The sequence below is a fragment of the Taudactylus pleione genome, unplaced genomic scaffold (assembly GCF_031769625.1).
Source record: "Taudactylus pleione unplaced genomic scaffold, aTauple2 ptg000054l, whole genome shotgun sequence".
Classification (NCBI taxonomy): Eukaryota; Metazoa; Chordata; class Amphibia; order Anura; family Myobatrachidae; genus Taudactylus; species Taudactylus pleione.
The window spans coordinates 6,940,670-6,966,251 of NW_028284456.1; the positions used below are offsets into that span (position 1 = coordinate 6,940,670).

Genomic DNA, 25,582 nt, shown 5'->3' on the forward strand with positions numbered 1-25,582 from the left:
TCCACCTCAACACTAGATTGGGGGTCTGATTTATCATTATTCCCAATTATCCACCTAAGTATAATTGCTTATAAACACAAATTGCAGTAATAAGTAGTAATTGTATAGCCCAATTTATCAAAATTGTGCTGTTTTTCTGCAATACCTCTTGTGTTACACCTTATGGGTCCAATTCTGCAATTACCTCATGATTTTCTGGCTTTAGAAATAGGCCCCCTAAGTTATTGAAATTGTCACTAAAGTTTGCACTAAATTTATTAACAGTTTCTTACATCTCATCCCTGGACATTACATATGTAGATAACTAATTCTGCCAACCATCGAAGGTACATTAATAACAAATGCATGTACTATATTTTGAATGTTATGTTGCAAAAACCCGCTATCTAAACCTATGTGAAATAGTAATATTTACTAAAGCTCAATGTTAATTTAATTCTTCCTATAATTTCTTGGTCCAGTGCAGGGAAATATGTTGTATTTTCTTCATTCTTCCCCGCTGGTCAACTGGTCTGTACTTTGCCATGCTTTCATCTGTCTTCTTCTGGAAGCTGGGCAGGTGAGTTGTTGTACAGTAGGTGGGCCTCTTGAAATATCTCAACTGAGGCTTGAGCACTAGAACACAAAGGAGTATTATGGTAATATTGCACAGACTCAAGTAACTGTAGAAAGCATTTAATTATATACACTACAGGACAGGTACAGCATTTCCAATACATGCTCCTTAATAGAGCAATGTCACTTATGTGATATCAATCATCAAGTCAGCTAGTTCTGGTACCTACTGTATAACTGTGGGGCAGCTGTAAAATCAGCTCCTGGTGCAGGAAAAGTTTGAGACTGCAGTCTTGGAAAGCTTACACAATGTAGCCATGCATTTGTGCCCCAGCTTATACAACATGTGCTGCCACCTGTAATGTTTGCTCTTGTGGGCTTAAACTGGGTACACACCAAGACAATTTTACTCATAATCCGGCAGTCTTTATGATTTTGTGATAGATGAAACAATCTTAATAACATTCGATTTCCAGTGCACATACAGAGTGTTTCACTCGTTATGGGCCTCAAGGTTTTTCTTATAGCTTTTAAAGTAATTGACGTAATTTAGTGAAATGTAACACAGATATACCTTGGTCTATGAGAAACAGTGTTCGCCTTTAGCATCCAGGCCAGGGAATCACACATGCGCGTGACTTTGGGACTAATAGTGAGTGAAACACCCTGTACTACTTAATTATCACTGAACAATTGTATGTCCTAAAGGTCGTCAAGGGTAATGTTCCTAAATGAACTATCAAGCTGACATGTCGGATGGATCATGTACACACTACATAATGTGTATGCTAAGTGCTCATCCTTTGTGCAACAGGTCAGATCCAGTTATTTGATCTGACTTATTTTTAAATGGTAATCGGTTCTGGATACTGTGTATACACTCTGAGATTAACGGGCCGAGTAGCCGACAGTCGGCTGATCAGCCCTATTAGTGCATAGTGTATACCTGGCATAACACTATTTCTGCCCCTCTTTTCCATTACAGTTTTGTGCACAGATAATACTTATAATTAAGTGCATTTCATTGCAAGCTAGGGAAAAAAAACTCTTTTGCTTTAATGATCTGCAGGTTTTGTTGTGAATATCTCTTTATTCCTTTTCTACAAAAGTAAAATTGATTACTGACATTGGTTTAGGGACTCTTAGGGCATATTAGAATATCCCGGATATGTATTTATAATTATGTGTCAAACATGGCAAAGGCTCATGGAGGCTGGTGCCACCTAGCCGCGAGAGAAGTGGGTGGTACAGGACGGCGATTACACAATTAGTGTTGAATCACGTCATCATGGCTCCGTCCTCCGCCTCACAATGTTGGTAATCATGGCATTGTATAGCGGGGTCACGCCATCAGACCCGCCCTCTTGGCGGGAGTCAAATATGTACAGTATAAAATAGATGAATTATGTACCAATCAAAGAAAATTAACTAATAAGCTATATTCCCTAGATAGACTTGTTAGGCTATGAGGGTAAGTTGAAATCCAGGGTCCCTATGTGACAAAATGTAGATTTCTTTCACTTGGTACAGGTGTCCGACAGGTTCTCTGTCCACAGTAATAAAGCCCTGTACACCTTGCATATTACATATCAGAAGGCCATATTCTTCTTCTTTGCACAGAGCATAAATATAAATATCCTTGTCTGGGACGTTCAGATGGGATGGGTACGGGATGACCACTGGAGCTAGGTGCTCCAGTGGTCAAAATCTCGACGCCGGCATCCGGACAGGGTTAGGATACCGACACCTGTTGGCCGGTTTCTTGACTCTTCCCCTCTCCCTACCCCTAGCCCTCCCTCCCCGGTGCCTAAACCTAACCTCCCCCTGCCCGGTGCCTAAACGTAACCTCCCCCTCCCCGATGCCCAAACCTAAGCCTTCCCCCTGAGTGACTGACCCTAAACCTCCCCCAGTGCCTAACCCTAACCCCTAACTCTCCCCCTGACCCTGCTACTTACTTTTGGGATACCAGCAGCTGAGATGCGGCGCCAGGATTCTGACAGGTGTTGCGATTCCGGCACCAGCACTCTAAGCGCCTGCATCCCACACGTTGGGATACTGAACATATCCCATTCAGATATCCCCCATCTTCAAGTGTGGGCAATGCAGTAACTATTCTTTCAATTGTACATCATTAACAGTCTATATGAAGGCAGAACAGCAGTATGTCTTCTCCATTCAATCTCTCTCCCCACTACTATTACTTATTTTGGCACTTAGATATCTGTACAATCAATTTTACAAGTGTAGAGAAAGAAATAAAAAAATGTTATTCATAGTAAAACTGGCAGATTGGGCCTGTCATACAGAGAAAACAGCTTTGTGTATTTGCAGGGGTTAAAGGCAAAATTATATCTTCTTTATAGACTAATTTAAAAAAAAACAAATACTAAGACATTTCCTTTAGTTAGTTTTTTATTTAACTAGATTGATAAATGTAATATCAGACTGACTGATATAAGTTATGCTCCTTTTAGGATAACAGAACCTTGTTATATACAAGTCGGCATCATTTCCCACTTTTATGATTTTGTATGTACATGGTACTCTTACCAGGCAATTTCAGCAGATATGGAGAATCAACAGTGCAAGATGAATCGTTAACTTTGTCTATAATTTAAAAAAAAGGAAATACTAGTTAGAATAATTTACAGTGCCAAGATAGAGCCAATGAAACAAACAAATACTAACAGAAAGGTGCAATCTAAGGGCCTGATTCAGAGCCGGACGCTATTTGCGCTCGCTCGTTCAGAAAAAAGGGGTGGCTATTCAAATGAACCGTTCGCTCTTTGCGGTCTGTGCACGCCTCTAGGTCTGAACGAGCGAACAAAACTTGCGGTCCTTTTTTGGGAAACTACGCCCCCTGGCGGCTCGCATCCTACATCATGTGCGCAATTTATTAGATTAATCGAGTACATCGACCAGCGTATGAACTGCTCGCTATTCTTGTGGTTGGTTTTTCCTACCGCAATCTTGCGAGCAGTTCTGACTATAAAATAACCCAGTGACGTGGTCAATGACGCTGCTGTATTAATTATGCACACCCATAAAACGCCCGTTTTGACCTTTAAGCACGCCTGCGTTCTGATCTCCACTCCCCGTTTTCAAGCACCTTCCCCTATTACCACCCACATACGCCTCCTCCTGTCACTCAAAATAGCAGGCATTCGTTATTTAGCGAACAAACGATTTTCGGCCGCACTGACTGGTTCGCGCATGCGTATTACGATCCGTACGCATGCGCAGTTGTGCAAACATCGCTCGGAACGAACGAGCGGCCGCTTACGAGCGGCTCTGAATCAGGCCCTAAGATCACAATAGAAGGCTACAAAATGAGATAACTTCTAATGTTATGTAACTATACTGTATATAATGTGTTGTGCACAAGTCACGGTCTATGTACTAAGACTTGGAAAGAGCTAAAGTGGACAGAGATAAAGTACCAGCCAATCAGCTCCTAACTGTCATTTTTCAAACACAGTCTGTAAAGTGATAGTTAGGAGCTGATTGGTTTTTACTTTATCTCTGTTCACTTTAACTCTCTCCAAGGCTTAAAGAAACTATTTTGTAACAGTAAAGTTGTACATACAGTATTCCAGTCACTCACATAGAAGGCATAAATGAACTGGATATTGCGGTGAGCCTAATATATGGCCTAGTGATTATGGGGTCTATTCATAAAGATTTGTGGTACAGAATTGTTACTTATCACTACAGATCGCATCAGTTTGATGCATCTATAGCTTAAATAAGTAGCGATTCATGTACCTTCACCTGTTTTACAAAGCAATGCCATATATGCTGTTGGATGCGGTCCGGTCTTCTCTTGTTTTTCATTTTGTTATTTTCTTCCCTATCCACTCTGTTCTGGCAATGCGCCTAGCAAGCAGACTGGGGGTGGGGGCGTGGAGACACAGCCTGCAGACCGGAGAGGGAGAGATGCAGCATGCAGACCGGAGGAAGGGGGACACAGCATGCAGACCAAGGGGACAGCAGGGACTCAGCAGAGTGAGGTGACCCAGCGACGGGTCACCTCACAGAGCAGCGGCAGGTACAGCGTAGGCAGCAGCAGCCTGAAGTAACCCGGCACAGTGCAAGGGGGGAGTGGGGGGCATTGCAAGGGGGGAATCTCTAGTTACGAGATGGTGCATACGTTGGGTCACCTTACTGATGGGGGCAGGGGTAAGGCAGAACAAGGGGGCACTGGCTGGGCAGCGGGCAGTCAGAGGAGGCAACCCGCATATGCCAGCATATGCCATGGGCGACTGATTGGCTCCTGTCACAGAGAGGGGGCGGAGCCATAACAGAGGAGTGCTTGAAGGACAGGGAAGCATTCCACTTTCATGTCTTTAACATAGAAACTAACAGATTGCGTCGTCCACAGACGGCGTAAACTGTTCCAGCAAGCGAAACGGAAAACAAAGCTTCTGTTTCTTAGTGAATCGCACTCACCATACTAAAATATGGTGATGCGATGCTTAAAAAAGTCAGAGGCGCCGAAGGAGAAAGAATAACTTTCTCCACGGTAAGTCTCTCTATGAATAGGCGAAGGCAGTGAACAGCCCTGTTTTCAGCTAAACAAGGATTTTCACTGCTACATGAATAGACCCCTATGTCACTTGGTGGCCATGTATACAGGCCCCTTTGGTCCTTAGGTGACAGGATTTAACTCCTAGCATACTAAAGATCCATTTAGAACAGGTAGGATGGTAAAAGTTGTGATTGTTTGGGAACCATATAAGATTAGATTTTTGCCGAATACTGTATGTTTTATACTAAAAGATTAGCCATGTAATGGGCTTAATGTGTCAGCCTGTAAGTAAAATAGCATAATAACAATCAAGATTGAAAAAAAGATACAATTCCATGAAGGTAAGCCTATTTTAAATGATTTATGTGTTGATCCAGAGGAAGGTTAAAAAAAACAACAACCCAGTGAGATAGCTGAATACTTACCAACCCAATAAATGCCAATCAGATTTACATTTTTAAGAAATGCAGCAAGTCCAGTTAATTAATTAGCCATCACCACGCTCCTAGGTAAAGAATATCCTTATATTAAGAGATCCCATTTCTATGCCAAAAGCGACAGACCTTTTTTAAAATGTGCATGGCACTGTCACTTGTACGTTCACAGGTATGGAAAGCTCATTAGACTGATTTTGTATTGTTAAGAAGTGACCCTGGAATATATACTGTACCACAATCAGCTCATCTATAAGGTACATATTTTTCTCAATGAACACATTAGTCTAATCAATCATTGTAAACTAGCCACCTCATTCATGCGTCAGCACGTTTTCTGGCTCTGAACCTGCTCTATTTTCTTGCTGTCTTCTTTTTGGACAGATCTATATTTAAATTTGAATGATAGTATTTAGGTGATTGCAGTAATATTTGGCCAATAACCCAATGCACAAGATATTGCGGCAGGTTCATTGCTTTTGTTCTCCCAGTAAAAACTGCTTACATCTCCCTCTAGGCAATAAACATTTATATTTTTTGGAACAATATCTGGGGTTGTTACTCCTTTTTATTGTACTACTGCATCAGTGGAACATGAATGGCAACCTGTTCATTTCATTTTAATTCTATATAATTTAAGATGCAGATTTTCAAACACTGCATCCGCCATCGTCAGCATTTGCACCCTGGCCTGGAATAACTGAGTGACACATTATGACGAGCTACACTAGGTTTTAGCAATTACAGTACCTGTAGCAGAAATGAACATCTATATATTGTATAGGATAGAGAATCTGTATTTATTTTTTTTTGCACATAAACATGGCTCATGTCATATTAAAGACAGCATTATTTGTTCACACATGATTTAAAAATTAAAATACGGAAATATGCTTCTAATATTTAGCATAGACACCTGTTGACATGACATCAGCTGTACATATTTTGTAGTGGGAGTCTACCAGCTGCGCACACCTGGTGGCAGTCACAGTCGCCCATTTCTCCTGGCGGATTTGCAAATTCAGATTCTTAGATATCTCTTTGGGATCGCAATTTTTAATTGTAGTTTTAGTTCTCATTGTGGGTGATGCCGGAACTTTCACAGGGTCACTTGAGTGCATTTGTTTCTTTTCTTTATTTTATTTTTGTTATCACTGAGCCACTACAATGCTGCTTTGTCCATGTGCTTAGTCCTTGTCCTTCTGAAAGCTGAACTTTCCCCAAACTTCAGGGACACAAGTTCCATAACACAATTTCCCTGTAGATCGTTTTGCTCTATACATTTTTCTTTCACTTCTAACAAGATCTCCTTCCAGTCTTGTGCTGATGAGCAATCACCTCACACCATGATGCTGTGACCACCATGCAATACGTTTACCATATATAGCACTTTTACCCAATTGCTCCACCTCAGTGACATTGGGCTATATAACTGTTACCCAAACTTTGTATGAATCGCTGTCATCCTGTGTGATGACTACAGCCAGCCATTAGAGAAGAACTGAGTGATAGCTTTTTTATTGTATTCCTACCATACCGGGCAGCATACATTGCTCACAACACTGCAGGAAAATACAGGCGATAACTATTTGGCAACGTCCTGATCTGTGATATCAACAGGGGTTCTGAGAGGGAGGGGGAGCGGGTACTAATTACCTGGGCTTGTTGGAGGGGCCCGGCGGGGGCCCGCGTCCGGCAGCACTCCTCCTCCCTCTTACGTCACAGCAGCCCAGCACACGCTGCTGTGTGCTGGGCTGCACTGGGAGACTGCTCGTGGCTGCTAAAGCAACAGCCGGAGCAGTCTACTATGCCTATGGGGGGGAGCGATTACGCTGGTCGCGCCCCCCACTGGCTGTGCACCAGGCTGAGGGGCATACAGCACCCCCCTCCCCAGCATGCAGTGCCGCTTCGCGGGGCTATAAAAAAAATTTTTTTCAAAGGGGGGCGTGGCCACCCCTCCCGCAATTAGGTCACACCCCGTGTCACCTGGGCCCAGCGCAGCTGTCGGCGGCCCTGGATATCAAGTCTATATTTGCCCAGGGTCATAACCTAAATTATAAGACTTGTGAGAAATTGGATTTTTAGGAATTACTTTCCAGTGTATAGCGCAGCTCTTGGTATAATTAACTGAGGCAACTTTGCTCTCAGCCTCTGAAGTTTACAGTAAGTTAAAGTGATGATTAGCGTCTTTCCCTCAGAGATCTTCTTCTTGTTCAGACACCAAGTTTAAGGGTCATAGTTTATAAGTAGTGTGGTAGGGGTGTGATGCAGCTTCACATTTTAGATTATCGCAACAATTGTGGTCACTGGGATATTGAAAACTTTTTAATGTAGTCTTTGACAAAGCCTTTTTTCCATTTCTTGCTTGCAGATACAATGCCTGCCCAATGACCTTTAAACAGACTGGGGGTTTTATCCATGTACAGTAGTGGCTCATTTATGCAGCAATGATAACTCCTTCTTACAGTAGCTAAAGGATACTTCTTCCTAATTCATAATAGGGTTACTACGGAGAAATCACATTTCTCCTGTGGTCCCTCTATTTTCATTGATTACGGCATCTCCGTAGCCTGCACTTTGGGGGCAGTGGTGCCTGCATAGTGTATCAAGGATTGGAAACTTTGCTTTTCTTCTCTAGATAATGCCATCATGAGGTGCTGTTACCATATACCCATCATTGGAAGACCGGCAAAGTCATAGAGACTTACAATATCACAATGCAAGACACACATTTCTGGACCTCTTTGCTGACAGCTAGAAAACATCCACATACTTCAAAGAGGAGCCCTGGATGAATAAAATGTACCAGAAATACATTCCATATTCTGCGATATTCAGTGATGTTGAATGATCCCACTGACCCACCAATGATAAATATCCCATGATTTCTTACAATTGCTCAATACAGCATTTTAATTCCTTGCAAAAACTTAAGGCAATTAATCTGTGGTACAGAAATTAATGGGATGAGCAAATAACTGCTAAATGAAATAGAGAATATATAGTATTGTTTTTCCTTTGGCTGACTACTGTCATGAGATACAATTGTGTAAAATCACATTGGTTTTCTTTTTAAGTGATTCATTTCATAGACGTGCATAGACCAGTATAGCCCTAGTCTAAAGCTGGCCACACATCTAAAGATTATCTGTCCAACCAGCCAACTAGTTGATTGGTTGGAATGAAAATCTGGTAAGGAATACAATCAGCAATTTGCTCCCAAATGCCGGAAAATGGACCAAAACTGTTGTTTGAACAAATAGTTTAGATCAAACATTTAACAAACTTGTCTGAACGACCATTTTCATCTGTTTTCTGACATTTAGGAGCAAATTGCTGATCATCAGTTACTCCCATACGTTACCAGATTTTCATTCCAACCAATCAACAAGTTGGCCGGTTGGATGTAAGTTGGTCTAGTGTGTGGCCAGCTTAAGGCCGGGAACACAGTAGGCGATATATATTGGACGATATGTGGTCTTGAGGCAAATTGGAATGACATATCATTTACATTGTGTAGTAAATGCTCAATTATGCATTCATGTGTGTCGTTCATCGCATCTCCACATCTGATGTGCTGCATGTCAGATGAGAAGATGTTGTGATTGATGTGGTGCACATCGAGCAGTGTGTACGCTCACGTACACGATATATAGGTCCAATCTTTCCTCTGTAGACATCACCTGACCTGCCAGTGGTCTATACGATGATTGCATAGTGTGTACAGGAGGAAAGAATAATCTGATACAATGCTCCCACATTATATATCATGCCGTCATTCGGAAGTTTAAACAGTGTGTAAGCTCTATATCGTGTGTTCTGGGATGAAGGGAAAGTGGAACAACCATCGCGTCTTTTGTACGTCGTTCTGATGTGTACCTGGTCTAAGGATACCACAAGGTTAGGTCAGGGGTCAAGATCTGATCATGATTATCTATGTTACTGATAAAGGAAAAAGCAAAGGTAATAATAAGTATATGACCCCGTACCTAAGCCAGCTGTGAATATAGTACCAGCGGTCGTGTATTACAATAAAAACAAGGAGAACAATGCATACAACTCATTTGTGTCTGTTAAAATAAATTATATTTTTAGTGGAAAACATAATAGTACCACATAATGCCAATCAACATTCTGCATTTTGTTTATCTCTAAAAATGTTTATTTTTGTCTAGAAACAGATTAACATTGTGTGAGTCTGGCTTACATCACTATATCAGCTTTTCCTGTGTTCCAATAATTATATCCTTGATTATAACATTATTATAAATAGATTTAGTTAAAACAGCCAGAGAGAAAAACATGTAGTCAATTATATATAAGAAGTGTAGCATTCCCGACATTCAGTGGAGCCTATACATTAAATGTGCAAATGATCCTTGAAATGGAGATTGTAAAAGATCTTTGTTGTGATGCATGATAAGCATTTCTTACATCATGTCTTATGCTGGGTACACACTGGTCCACATATCAATTGAATGGGCGATATATCGTATCGTGTGTGCGTCGGCCAGTGTGTACAAACAATATGTCTGTGGACATCGTTCACAGACACATCGTGTGGTCGCTGTGCAGCACAGCTGATGGCAGATAAATCTGCAGATACATATATCTGCACATCGTGCTTTGTGTACAGGCGGTCAGCCGACCTCCCGTACACTTGCTGCACTGGCCGCCGGTGACTGACATCACAACTGGGCTGGCACACGTAATTGACACATCGGGCCGATGATTGGTAAGTGTGTATGCACTTACCAATTGTCAGATAGAACGACGGATCGGCCGATCTGTTGTCCTAATGTGTACCCAACTTGAAATGATCTGTAGACACAACCGACAACCCTCAAACCTGAAAGTGTAAAGCTTTTGACTTATAAACCCCAGTGTCTGGGTTTTGTTCATTGTCCCTGGTTAGGATCCATTACATAAAGATATTCAGCCTTCACTGAATGTAAGCATGTTCCATCTGCTTGTAAAATGCCACTTAAACATATACAAACCATTGGACTGATGATTTCTCTTATATAGCATAACACCTGCAGTAATTTTAGCTGCATTGACTCCATTGTGAAGAACAAAGCCTGAATGGCTGTAATCATAAAGGCAATTGTTTTACTAGGGTGTGTGCAAAGAACGTTTACCATACTGTAGATATGAAATATCTACCTTATATCACTGTAGTTGTTTAAGTGCTCATGCCGAGAGCGCAGCTGAAAGCATTACAGGTAAAACAGTTTTACTTTTACTGGCATGTAAGAGACATGATAATAGTTCACATAAAGCCTGCATTATTGAAAGTGTTAGTGATTTGTCTTGGACATGGCTTTGTGTAATAATCATTGGTACAGTAAGAATATCTGAAGCCCCTGGCTATTCTCAAAACTTGAAATCACTTACCCATCTATAATTTTAGAAACATTTTCCAACGCATAATTGTATATTCATATGTATATAGTCCTATTTGTTTTGTTTCTGTATGACCTGATTATTTCCCTGTTGTTCACACTAAAGGTCGGTACACACTAGACGATGTCTAGTGTGTACCTGACTTCGTTAGCGAACAACAAATTAACTATAGTGACCATGTAGACCAATAGAAGCTGCTAGTTCTCTGCTTACAGTTGTTGCAGTCACCCACCCCATTTTGCGGCCAACTAATAGACCAATTCATTAGTGGGGCCCTGTATTGGGTGAATCTAGTCTTACTATAATCCACCAGTGGTGATAATGTATTCTGCAGTAGTGTATTATCTCTATCTGTGCACAGTTGGCCAAATTATGTGTATATATGTATTAGTAGATGGAGCAGTTTTCTTTTCAACAAGCTGAGTGATGTGGAGCAAATGTGAGGGTAAGTGGGAGGAGCTATTGTGGGGTGACTGCACATACTATTATAACATGACCAAACATAATAATATTCTTAGTGCTAATCAGGGCCGGTGCAAGGTTTCCGAGCACCCAAGGCAACATTTCACCTACCACCCCTGCTCCCTACAATTCATAACATGCCACACAGCAGGGTCCCAAATTCATAATATACTATATGGAATATTACACTCAGCAGAGCGCCAAAATCATAATGTACCTCATAACACTGCCGCCAATTCATAATATGCCACACAGCTGTGCCATAAATTCATTATATGCAACTCAGCCATGAATTACACCATCCATTTTTTTTGTTGGCTCATTGGCGCCCTCCAGTGGCTGGCACCCTTAGGCAGCTGCCTAAGGTTGCCTAAGGCAGCCTAATGCCTAATGGTAGAACCGGCCCTGGTGCTAATTCAATTTTTAATACAGTTCATTATAATAATATATCCCTCTAGAAATAATTCTAATACAATCCCCCACCTAACCTATATATCTTTCCAGTTTCAGGTACTTGTAAATGCTGAGCCTATGCTAACAGTTTAGACAATCAATGACCCTGGTGACCTGGAGTGGTATAACAGCCCCCCTGCTCTGACACCAGTGCACATTGCTACAATCCTACCTGAACTGTTATCACAAATCTCTATTCACTGTGACGCTGGAGCAGTATAACAGCCCCTCCCACACACACACTCCCCACCAAACCACCAACGTAAATCTCTAAACACAGCGGCAGTAATTTTCCGACATCAGGTAAATTATGCGGATGACTAGAATTATTGCAGGTACAGCTGAAAATTGCTTGTTACAAATACCTTAGAGGAAATATGTTTTTATTTATTTAAAAACAAATGTACTGAAAATCCTATATAATGGCCACTGAATTTGTGACTAAATTTAATAGAAAGTATCAAGGAAATGTAATAAACTTGTATAAAGGTAAGTCCGTGTGGCCAATTTTCAGTGCTGGAGTATTTGAAATAGTTTAAGATGTCTTAAGGTGTTTAAAATAGGCTTTATGAATATAGCGTACAGCATTTTTACAAAAATTCACATAGATGCAATTCAAATTCGGTGCAAGTCAAGATGAAGCACTATAATTGTCATAGCGGCAATGCCAAGTAAGAGTAGGGTCTATTCACGAACAAGGAATAAAAGCTGAGGATATTTAGCAAACATACAGCTCCTAAATGTATTAATGGCAAGCTATGCAAACTGGAAAGGCCAGAGATGAACATGACTTTTACCTCATGAAGTTGCAAATTTTGCTAAAATAGGACTAATGTAAAATTTAGTTGGAGAAATTACAGCTGAAAATTATAGCACAACATAGTTGCTACAGTATTTTTGTCATTTGTTATTTATGGTTAGCTATACTCATTTCTTCGTAAATCCTGTTATTCAATTATCATTAAGGGCCGTATTCAATTAGTAGCGAAAAGTCAGTTTCGCCAATACTTTTTCGCCGGTTTCAACTTATCCCTATATTCAATTGTAGTGTTTTCGCCGACGCGAAAACGAATGCAGTGTAATAGGCGAAAAAGTTTCCCGGCGGAAAAAAGTGCAATATTATGGTTTGTGGGTACAAGTTAAAAAAAAACAGCCAGCACCCATGGGACAGCCTCCCTAAGGATAACTGCGTCAAATAAAAAAAAAAACACGTCTGGACACCCCAAAAAAGTACTTTCGTTTTGGGGGCGAAAAAAACAAAGTTGGGTGACAAACTTCTAAACTAGCGAAAAAGACTCCAGGGGGGTCCCAAGTATGCCCCAGGTGTTTTTTTGATTGCAGGTGGTTGCAGCAGGTGGATTTTTAAAGTTTTTTAAAACCTCACATTTGCAACTTTAAAATATGCTAGTACCCATTTTCATGTACACCAAATTTGCTGGGACTAGTTATTGTCACAAAAAAAACCCTCCAAAATGTTCTTCACCACTTTAAAAGACACCTATTGAGACTATTTAAAGTAGCCAAATACCATCTGTTGGGCTATTCCAGGGTACCCATAGTGATCCCCCATGTCAGTCCATCTTTTGGGGGGTGTCGGGCAGATTTCCCCAAAACTGACAGAACTTTTCGCTTCTAATTGAATACGGGCCTATGTGTCAAACATATAAAGGAATTAGATTGAAATTTACTAGGATTATATATGAAATTAACACTTGTGGTTAATTATTTGCAGTCAATATTGTCCTCATTTTTTGTAATGTAAATATATATTTGCATATAAATCAGCTTTTAATTTTATTTATTTATATATAATTTAGTCCATAAGAAAATATCACAACTATCCCTTTTTGTAGTAGTTTAAATAACTGTTTTTAAAGACTAAAATGAGTGAGACAATAGGAAACAGCTAACACAATAAACACTTATTAATATACCTGTATCAGGGAATTCAACCTTATTTTATGACGGTTCATTAACTTTACTATATAGTGGTTCTTCAGCTAGTAGAGCATACTGAGAGTTGTATATCAACAACAGCTGGAGAGCTAAATATTGCCTATGTAGCATTCTTTGTGGCTTTGCCAGCTACCACATTTTACAAATAGGCCCCATTGAAGGTCAGATAACACCTACAGCAGTACTACATGCAGCAATGCCAATGAGTTTTGTCATTCATTGCTAGCTCTCCAAAGCACGTGCAACTCCCTTTGGTTACTATTATTGTGCACTATGGGCTATCATATTTGAAAGCATTTGAATGAACACAGATCCCATTCTTAAGAGAAAAAAAAGTGTGATACAGTAAATTGTGATAATTATTTGAGGAAAAATATATAAAAATAATAAAAAAACAGGTTTAGTCCGTTATGTCCATTTAATTAACAGTTTTGCTTCTTTCCTTAGTTTCAACAGTGCATTGGCAAAAGTATAAATGTGAGATGCAGGAAAGAGCATTTCCCAGCATGCTGTGCCGTAGGAACCAATATTTATGGAAGACCTAGAAATGATAACCTGTAAATGTAGCCTTTACCATTTTCCACATTAAATGAGACATTACGGGAGATACTATATATTATTATTATTTTTTTTTACTAAACACATATTATGAAAATAATAATAAAATATAAGCCATTGGTGATAAAATTAATTCTAACATATCTGTCAAACATACAGTAAATAAACACACTCAACTAGACAGTGTTTAACCCTGTGAAGCAAGTGTCAAGCCATGATGTGCAGTTCTGTTTAAGTGCAGGGTGATAATCCCTTGTTTTGGCTTAAACAAACACATGCGAAAACACACTTTTGACTTTTGGGACACATGAAATTAACTTTCCAAAATGATTGTGGTACAGTAGTGCAGGTTTCAAGATAAATTCCATGTGACTGTTCATTGAGTTCAATGAAGGCTTCCTAAACCCCTGACATAACGAGCAATGCATTAAAGTTCCCCTACTAATGTTGCCTGTTGTGTAAAAAGCCGTCTGTTTTGTTTTTTTTGTGATAAAAAATAAAAAGGAGAACTTTAAAAAAAAATACACAAAAAAAAACGTCTTTAACTGTAAAGGAACCAGTGGATGTCTTGCTTATAAAGCTAATGCCTTTTATTCCCAAGAGACTTGTCTTTGTGGAAGTAGGAACAAAATGAAGAAGCTCAGCTAAAATGATGACATTTATTGGCATTCTCTTTTACTCTTCTTTATCTGGAAAATAAAAAGAAAAAAAGGAGTCATTTGTGATATTTTAGTCCCACCGATCGTCCATCTGTTGAGAAAGCTGCTGGGATCAGAAATCAAGGAATGTGTAAGAGAAAGTGTTATAAAGCTGCACCTTTGTAAATAGACTACCATATGTAATACTGCATATGAGGACTTCAGTTATTAAGGACCATGAGAAGAGTTAGAACCTATGTTTAGCAGGGAACGTCTGCATCAGAGTATCTGACTGTATATTATATTAATTACAGTCTTGTAGGTGTGGGTTTGCCTTATTGGGTGGACAGGTGGATCATAGCAGGCATGAGGTCTGTTACAACAAGCTCGGAAAGCCCTCCATTAACCACAACAAAGAGATTATAAACCGTAAATACATTTGAAAATGTTATTGAATGGACCAAGTTAGACCAAATACCCCAACAATCGCCTTATATATGAGAACTTTAATGATAGCCAAGAAGGGGGGTGCGGGACGCACCCGGGTGTCACCCGCCGAGGGGTGACACCAAGGTGCAGACTCCCCCTCTTGTGACAGGAGCCGGGTGCTGCACTGTAGAATTACGTGCAGCACTCGACACCTGTCACAGTGAGGGAGCCAGCACTACAAGCACACTGGTCCCTGGGGCAGCCCGCACCTCCTGGACCCCCCTGGAGACACTAAAACCTGGGTTCAAGTGCGTGGTCCCGCCCCCACATGCAAAACCACGCCCACTTGTCCCAGTGCCCACAGCCATTCTCCACACACCTTCTCCTGCCCTTGCCCACAGTCAGTTAGTGAGTATATTATAATTTAGATTGTCTTAGAATAAGAGGAGTGGTTTACCTAAATTATTTATTTTTGGTATATGTGGACTGTGACCAGTGAAGACTCCCACCGGTGTCCTCCGACATTCAGTGTAATGCTGATGTGTCTCTGGTGCCTATTCATCAAACCTAAAAATGCTCTGGAGGTAATTAGGTGTAGAACTCGCATGGAGTTCTACCTAATTACCGGAGAAATTCATCATTCCTCCTTTCCATAACTATCTATTTAGAAAAGCTGTCATTTTTGTGATGACAGCTTTTCGGTAAATAGTTTTCCCTGTCTACACTAACTTACTGCAGCTGTAATCCGTGCTGCGCATGCGCTGTTACATCTGTAAAACAGCGCATGTGCAGCACTACCTAGAGCTACGGTAATTTTGTGCCTCCCTCTGCTCACCTCCCCCCGTCCCCGCACTTACCTGGCTTCTGCAGCACCTCCGGCTCCGGTGGCTGTTCTCCCAGCAGCACACTGTACAGTTTAGAAAAAAAAAAATTCTTGTTCTAAACTCTATTGTGTTCTGCTGGGAGAACACGTCTCAGAGCAGCCACCAGAGCCTGAGGAGGGACCAGAGCGACGGAGGAAGACGCCGGTGGAACTGCCCACGCTGACACAGGTAAATTTTACCTGTTATTTGCCCCCTCACAGTGGCAAATAGTAACACCATCAAATTCCGAAAATACATAATTTTCGGAATTTGATGAATACCATAATTTCCACGTCCCCATACTAATGTATGGGAAGTGTGAAAATTAACGCAGGGGGACTTAGCAAGGAGATATCAGTGATATCTCCTGATGGCGAGTGCTCCCGTTGCCTGCTCCTTCCCTATGGGGAAGTCCCAGGTCACAAAAATGGATCCTTTCGGATCCCTTCGCCCCTGTCCTGTCCCTTCTGTCTGATGATGGGGCTCCTGTGCTCATGCTTGACCTGTAGGCATGCGCACTAGTTTCGCTGCTCTGAAAGGAGAAGTGAAAAGGTTCACTGCTCCGAAAAGGAGCAGTGAAAAAACTCGTGGAGACAGCTGATTCTCGAGTAAGAACTTTAATGATTGGGTTCCATTCGGACCCTGATAATTAACATGTTGAATAGAGCCCTTAAAGGTCTATTTATCATTGGTGGCAGTGTGACCTAGAAAAGTATCATTCCATATTGCAAAGATAAAGAATGTTTTTTGGGGTAATTGAGCAAAAAACCCTTGCCGAGAAAACAAAGAGGTTGTCATTAAAGCAATCACTATTGCTATCACTTTACTGCTGAGTAGGACACTGTGTATGCAAAATGTGATGGCTGAGACAAGAGGATCATGGAGGCTGTGGGGAGGGCTTAGAAGACTCTCCACTAATGCCATCTGAATATGGTATTAAGCAGGGTTATTTCCTAGAAAAATAGGTTCAGGCGTTATGGGAGGAGCTACTGGGGGTGGAGCTATAGAAAAACAATTATATATTTCATTATATATACTTATATATCTATTATTTATACATATATATAGTATTTAGAAAAGAAGGCACTCAAAAGAGCCTTTGAATTAAAACTTATCTTATGAAAAATACATTGCGGCCCATCATAGTTAATGAGAGGTTCAGGAACTGAGTTCCTGCAGAAAAATAGCACTGGTATTAAGTAACATGGCTGAGAAAGTTGATCTTAAGCTGCCCACATGAGACTCCATTTTGTAACAAGATGGTGTATGCCTTTAAAAGTTATTCATAAGTTTATATACTTTGAAATAGTTAGAGACAGATTTTAGTAGCTTCATATACTCATGAGATTGGAATGTACCAGAGAAAATTGCATTTTGCCAATTAAGAATGCTATACTCTTTAGAATGTTCTTTTACTCCTTAGACCACAGATAAGAAATAACAAGGTATTATTGTATGATAAACAAGCACTCAATAATGAGCTGTCTAGAATTAATGAGTGTTTATACTTTGAATAATCACGTTATACTGTGAGATCATTATGTTTGTAGAAATCTTATAAAACTGTATGACATATATAGTCAGAGAATCTTAGAACATGGAACTGGTGCTCTAGTGTTCTTTCTCTCCAGTTGATTAATTGAGGAGCGCTCACACAGGGGTTCTGACACACATATAGAGCTCTGGCCAGTGACTGACGACTGAGGATTCTAGTTTAGATCCATCAATGGCCAAGCTCTGTAGAGATATTTTGGTAAACTGACTCCGACTGCAGCTCACATTGCAAATATGTAATGTTCAGTAGCTATTAAATTATATTTATTCAACTGAGTAAGCATCAAATCTACAGATGTGTCCTCATATACCTAGCCCTGGTGCAAGTAAGTTGCGGTGAGCAGTGTAGCGTCTTTTTCGCTCAAATGTGTGTCTTAGTCACAAACCGAGTCTTCAAAACCTTTTCATGAGATGGCCCTGATTAATTTGATATGCGACACTTGTATATCTGTGAGTCTGATTATGTATACAAAGCAGTGCTCGAAGTGGTAATTTAGAGGTGGGGGTATGGAGATTGAATCTCCCCCCCCCTATGGGCCCCTGCTTCCATATCACTCCATTGTACTTCTAACCCCCCCCCCACACACACACTTCTCCCTGCCTGCTCCCCTCTCTCACACCCTGCCCTTACTGATTCCCTCTCTCTTTCACCCCCTACAATAGCTAGCCTGCCTCTGTCTGCCCCTCTCTCTATTCCCTCTCTCACACCCTCCCCTCTCTCTAATTCTCTCTTACCTGCGCTGCTGGAGTGGAGCCACCGGGATCCTCGGGTCTTCCCTCCAGTTTATCTGGCTCCGCTGCGAGCCAATGAGAAGCTGCCATTTGGCAGCTTCTCATTGGCTGGCGGCTGCGAGCCCTGCAATTGGCTGGCAGCTGTGAGCCTCGTGATTGGCTGGCAGCCGTCCAGTACGTGGTGCTTACAGTGCAGCCTGGACCAGGTACTTTGTCCCGGCTACATGTCAGCGCCTCCACTGCCCCGATTGAGATGTGTCCCCTGCGGGACACATCTTAACACATTGCCGCTGCTGTTCCAGCGCTGGGATCCCATACTGGATCCCAGCGCTGGTGCATTCTTTTCTACATCTAAAATTAAGTGGGGCCGGGAAGTGGCGGTATGTCATACCGCCGTATACCGCCCCACTTCGACCACTGATACAAAGCTTGGTGTAACAAAAAAATGCGCCTACAGCATTGTAGCACTTTGTGTACAGATTCGGCAGGATTTGTAATAGCCTGCAGATTGTAGGCATCTAGGAGTCATGTGCAAGACTACATGATGTTTCAAAATAGCAGCCTTCAAAGGCATAACCATAGGCGATTCCCGTGTGGGACTGGCTGATGTTTTAAAGTAGCCACCATTTAAAATGCAAAATCAACAGGTTTTGCCTTTTAAATGACGGCTACTTTAAAACAACAGCCAGTCTCACACGGGATTCGCCAATGCCTGCAGTCCGCAGGCTGTTACATATACCCCTCAGACTCAGTCACACACAGATATAAAAGTGTCACATATGAAATTAATCAGTGCAGACTCAGGAAGAGGTTTTGTCACATCACTTTGTGACTAAGATGCACATTTAAGTGAAAAAGACGCTCGCTGCAAGCTGAGCTGCACGGGACCTGGGGCACTGCGAAGGGCTGTTTGCGCAATTGCGGCAATAGTGTATGAGGACACATATGTAGAAATGGGCTCCGGGTGGCTTCCTAACAGTGGATGCATGCAAATATATGTCTGTTACATAGGTGGTACACATGTGGTAAACCTGATCCAATTTGACACTGTTGATCTACTTTTATAACTGGTGCTAAGTGGTGGGAATATATATGTAATATATGTGTATATATACACAATGCCGTAACTAGGGTCATGCAAGTGGTGCCGTCGCACAGAGTGCAGGGCTCTGTGGACGGCACTGTTGCTGCCCAACAGCCCCTGCATCTGGCGAGCAAGGCATATGGAATGGCACCCTGCAGTCAGTATTTCCCTTTGGATGCTCCTGGCAGTACTGTACTTCTTGGTGAAAGTGGCCTGGTTACATCATGATCCTGACGACATGCGTTATATATCTACATCTGGTGTCAAGCAATGGGGAAGGGGGCGCTCATAACACTCTTGCACAGGGTGATAGTAGATCTGGAGCCGGCGTTGTTGACACTGAGGCTGCTCCAGGAGGGAGCAGCCAGGCCAACATAGCGGGGGGGGGACATAAGGGGGTGGAGCGGGAGCGGGACCACGCGATCTTGACCCCGTCCCGATACACAGTGCTGAGATTAAAGGCATTGTGAAGCAGGGGACAGGGACACGATGATGCGATTCAGTGCAAATCACGTCGTCTTCCCGCTGCGTGTGTGTGTGTGGGGGGGTCAGGGGGTAGGTGGCCGGCCAGGAGACTTGCCTGCTTTTCCGGGCAGCCGGAAGTGCCACCTGATTTTCGGGAACCTCCTGGCCGAAACGGGCAAGTAGTCAAGTCTGCCCTGTTTATAAATAACATGAAGCAATGGTAGTCTCTTTTTACTTCAAAAAAGCCATTGAAAGGGGTTATAACCACTTGATAAATAGAACCCTCTAACTACTGACAAAGAGGTGCACATTCTAATGCAATAAATACAGCAATGCATCATGTCATAACATTTCTGTATAGTATTCTCTAGTTGTTAGGATGAAAAACAGACTAAGGAGTATCTTCATTATGGTAATTATCGTGGTCCTGGGGGACCCGATAATTAACATTCTAACTAGCGGCGATCGCCAGAGCAATGACGCGGAGATAGCTGATCCGAAAATCAGCTGTGTTCCCGAATGTTTTCTCTGCTCCATTCGGATCAGAGACGCCCAGTCTGACTCGCAGGTGCACAAAACCCCGACATCCAGGGGGAAGGAGCTGGACAGGGGCGGAATAATCCGAAAGGATCCCTCTTCGCAACCCGGTGTGAGCTGTGTGCGGGAGTAAAGGATGACGAATGCAGTCAAATTTTGTATTTTCGGAGTTTGATCAATTTAGGTCACAGCGGGCCACATCGGGAGAGAAGGGTAAGCACGAGATATCTGTGATATCTCCTGCGTTACCTGGATGATGAATGGCCCAATACCTGTTCATTTTCACCTGCTTTTGTAGAAATTAAGTGATAATGAATAGACCCCTAATAGGCCAGACAATGGAGAACAGTAATCTGTCTGTTACCGAGAACTACATATATCTCCAAGCCATCTTATTTTCTCCTCACCTTTACCTCCAAGCATCATTTTTATGAAATGTTAATTGGATACAGTTCAGAACAGTACTTGCCTACTTTTGAAAAAGCATTTCAGGGAGACTGTGAAAGCAGCACCTATGGGTGTGGTGGTAAAGTGGGCGTGTACTGCTACATCTGAGAAGCGTGTCATAAAATTGATTTACATCCACATGTAAATGGGCCCCAAAGAAGTTAGTAAGATCTACTTGTTGATGAAAACACACTGATACTTTTCAGAACATGCATGTAGCCATAAGGATCATTGTGCCAATGCAGGGAAATTATACTAATGATCACATTTGAATGTATATATCTCTGTTTATTTTTATATAACAGCTACATAATGAGGGTAAGGTAAAATTGGGGTGATTGCGAAACTCTTCAGGGAGACAGGGAGATTACTACTATTTCAGGGAGTCTCACTGACAATCAGGGAGAGTTAGCAAGTATGGTGTAGATGCTGATTGAAAGCATGTTTAAAATAAATGTCCCTAATTCTGGGATAACAAGAAATGTTATAGTATATATGTGACTGTGTACTAGGTATAATATTTACAAAGATTCGAGTTTGGTCGAGTTTTATTTTTTTTAATATCTCAATTTGCATCGCCAAATCTCGGGTGATTTTCCAGTTTTTCATATCGCAAATTTACTAAGAAGTGAGTTTAGCTGAAAGTGAATTTTCCAATTGTGATGCAGATCGAGATATCTCCCCCAAGTTGCAAGTTTAGATGAGATTACTCACCCGAGATTGCAGTGTTGTCTCTCTGCAAATCTCTCCCCAGCTAGCAGCCCGCACATATCAGTGCGATATGTGAAGGCCGTTTGTGTGTTAGACCTGTAAAAGAAGGGTCAATTTTTATTAAAAATGATGTAGGGTCCCTCCCCCAAAAGCATAACCAGCCCTGACTGGTCAGCCAGTCCTGGTTCCAAATTTTACGGGGAAAAAAACGAGTAGGGTTCCACCGTAATTTAGGAACCAGCACCTGGCTGCAGGGCCAGTGCTGGTTTTAAATATAGGGGGGGGGATTGCATAGGGGTCCCCCCTATATTTAAAACCAGCACCGGACTCAAATCGACCGGGGTGTAATGCTACAGCCATTACCAGGTCTCCATGGCCAAAGATTTCTCACCCCAAGCCGGCCAGGCCAAGCCGGGGATCTCAGGGGAGGTGGGGATGTGCTGCTTATCAAACCTGACGATATCGCATGCGGCGCCATGCAGTGTAAAGAAGGAAGGAAAGATTGATCGTTCCGTCGTTCATTACATCGCTTTGATGTGTACACAGGATGTAAAATTTACTGAAAGCTTTATAATGCAAACATATTACTACTCTGGCCTATTAAACAGTCCGAAAAATATGGCAAACACAAAACAAATAGAAGTGCAAAAGAAAAAATAAACACAAATATTTGAATCAATGCTAGTTGATATATAGTTTTCTATAATTACAAAATAGTGGCATAATGTATTTTTGTAGAAGTTGCATTGTATGTCTCTTTTCTCAATGAAGTCTACTGTCACAATTAATGCAAAAAATATGGTAAAGAATAATTGTGGCAAGTGTTTGTTAATTTACACACTTGGTCAGCCTTTTTTTTTTTTGCTTGCTTGTTTGTTTCATACAATAGTTATAGGACATATTTTAATAAAACTGTTCCATAAGTCTAGTGTAATTTTCCATGCTGATGGAGATGATTATGATGATGGGGACATCATCACGCCAGGATTAAAGTGGGCCAGTTTGGGGAGGAACTGCGTTCCATTAGTTTAATTTGGAGGGGGAACGAGTTCTGCCTCTTTCGGAGCCCTGCTGCACACAGTTCTTGCTGACTGCCTGACATTCCAGTAACACCTCCCCTGAGAGGAGTCACACGCAGAATGCTCACCCGACTGTGTGGCATGTGTGCTACCCAGTTCAATAAATATTGTGGGTGGCGCTGGCGCAACAGTCAGTTGCCCAGCCTGCCTCCCCCTCCTGTGGCATGCCGGGAATGTGATGCGGTGACATAATGAGGCGATGTCTGTCTCATTTAACGGCAGCACAAAGAGGAGCAGCAGAGGGAGAAGAACTTGAGTGGACGCTGGAGCCGATTAACTTTGAGTAACAGGTACCAGCTCCAAGTCTTAGCAATGTTACTGTCATTATGATGATACATTTTTATTAGACTCATTCACTAATGGCGCCACAGGGTAAGATAAAAATGACAAAGAGGAGTAGATGCAGGTACAAGGTCAAGTTCACAAAAAGACAAGGCATATACTGGTGGGTTCAGGGAGCTAATGTTTGATAATTGAGCATAAAAACTATATCAAAGCTTTACTCTGAGATCAGTTAAACAGCAAGACTCCTTCCAACTGTTTTCTAATTGGTTTGCTATATTTTGCAACATCCCAAAATCTGCTTCCTCATTGTGCCTCAGTATTTTGCCAAAGGCCTGGCAACATATATTGGTGAAGGAAACTAATATATTGGTGAAGGGATGGGGGAATTGGTAAGTGGTTGACGAAGGGAGGCCCCAGACACAGTCTAATGGGCCCCAAGTTTTCAGTTGCTGGCCCTACATGTTGGGAGGTATGCTTGCTGTGAGATACCTTTGTGCACAACTTGGCAATACACAGTAGTTATGCCTGAAAATAAGCCATTCTGTAGCTGACATTTGCTGGTCCCTGTATAACCTTGAGCCATAACAAGTGATTTCCAGCCATTAAATTGCCCTGTTATCTACCTTCATCGGAAACCTCTGCCCCTATCTTTATAGCATGTGTTAACTTGCTTTAACATTACCTTAGATGTTAAAAGTAAAAATAAAAGCGCACACCATTTTTATATCAAATAACACCCAATCAAAGTACAGTAATCTGTGCATAAAGAACACATATAAGACAGGTTTGCCGACTTTCTGGCTGCAGGGGGCGTGGTGGTGGAAATGGTGGCCGATACGGGGGTGTGGCATCACGGCCCCGCCCCCTGCTCTACAATAGATATGTACAGCGTTGTTAAGCAGAGGGCTGGGCTACGATGATGCGATTTGAGCGAATCACATCATAGCCCCCGGGTGTGGCGGTGGGCCGGGATACTTGCCCTTTCTTATATATAATAAGATATTGCTAGAAACATATTGTACAATAAATCTACCGATATATTTGTGGCTTTACGCTAAAAGCATTAAAAGGGGCCAAGACTCAGTTTTTTATTTGCTAATTTTTCTTTCTAATATCCAAATAAAATAATTCCAAAATTGTACCAAAACGCCATAATATTACTTTGATAGATTTAAAAATAAAAAGTTATTTGTGCAGAATGTGACTTACAGAGAAAATGTGAAAATTGTTCTGGTCATAGAGGCTGAAGAGGTTAAACATTATCATGAATAAGGAAATGTATAATATATAAAGACTATCCAAAAATAGAAGATATCATATTAATTATATACATGTAGACTTTCCAAGCTATAAAATGCATTAGCTAAGTGTTGTCAGCTTGTTGCCATATCTCAAAACACTTTCATTATTAAAACTGCGGGTTGTAAGAAGATGTTCCAGTAGGTAAACCCTCAAAGCTCTACTGTTTAAAATCTACTGATAAAATGGTTATGGTCTAGGCCAGGGGTAGCCAGACTTTTGGACTTGGTGATCTAGTCTAAAAGCCAAAAATGGTTTGCGATCTACTAATTAGGGACATTTGCTTGCTCCTAAAAAAGTGGGCATGGTGCGCATAAAAAAGGGACTTGGACTCGCAGCAAGTAAATGGGGTAAGGGGCAGGGACGTAACTTACTATGGGCGACCGGTGCCGCCACACTCTGTGTGTGGCACCATCTCCGCCCAATAAACCTTGCTATTGGCTAGCAGGGTGCCTGGAAGTTAACGACACCCTGTAGCCAGGATTGCTGCTGCAGCACCCATGGAGCATCCTGTCGGCCGATCGAGCACCCAGCGCTGCACTTACCAGAGCTGCCAGTCACAGCTGCTCTATGCAACGTAATGACGTCATGCACTGTGCGCTCAGTGGGCAGAGCAGACACAGGGAGCAATTGTGCCCTGTTACGGCTCTGGCGATTTGGAATGGTTTGACGGTATGCAGGGAATAGGTGCCAGGCACCAAGCCAGGTAATGGGTGCCAGCCACCCAGCTAGGGCAGACAGTGAATGGGTGCTGACCACCCAGCCAGTGCAGAAAGGGAATGGATGCACACTGACCAACCAGTACAAATGTCCTCTAAAATTGCATTATGGGCACTAAGGGGGTATTCAATTAGGTGGGAGAATAGCGATAAACCTGCAACTGCTGGGTTTTTCCTGCAGGTGCCGGATTTTTGCTATTCAATTAGGTGCAGGGTTTTTTCTGCAGGTGTCGGATATTTCCTATTCAATTAGGTGCAGGGTTTTTCAGTTTTTGAGCGCTGTGAGGTATTTTTTTTTTAACACTTCCAGAGCACGACCAATTTTTCCTAGCATAAATATTTTTAGGAAAAATTATCGGGAAATGCTCTGGGACCCCAGAAGTTACC

General features: G+C 41.8%; 1 protein-coding gene across 2 annotated transcripts in view; it reads right to left on the reverse strand.

Annotated features, from left to right (window-relative positions):
* Positions 1-442: 442 nt before the first annotated feature.
* PDE1C (phosphodiesterase 1C) overlaps positions 443-25,582 on the reverse strand; it is a 648,265-nt gene continuing 623,125 nt past the window's right edge. Inside the window, exons 16-17 of one of the 2 annotated variants that reach the window (XM_088464282.1) lie at positions 3,107-3,163; positions 443-615 (exon numbers count right to left, since the gene is read on the reverse strand). In XM_088464282.1, coding sequence (XP_088320408.1) covers positions 443-615; positions 3,107-3,163 — 230 coding nt within the window. Of the gene's footprint in view, positions 616-3,106; positions 3,164-9,627; positions 15,043-25,582 lie in introns of those variants that run through there. The other variant, XM_088464275.1, reaches the window with a different exon arrangement.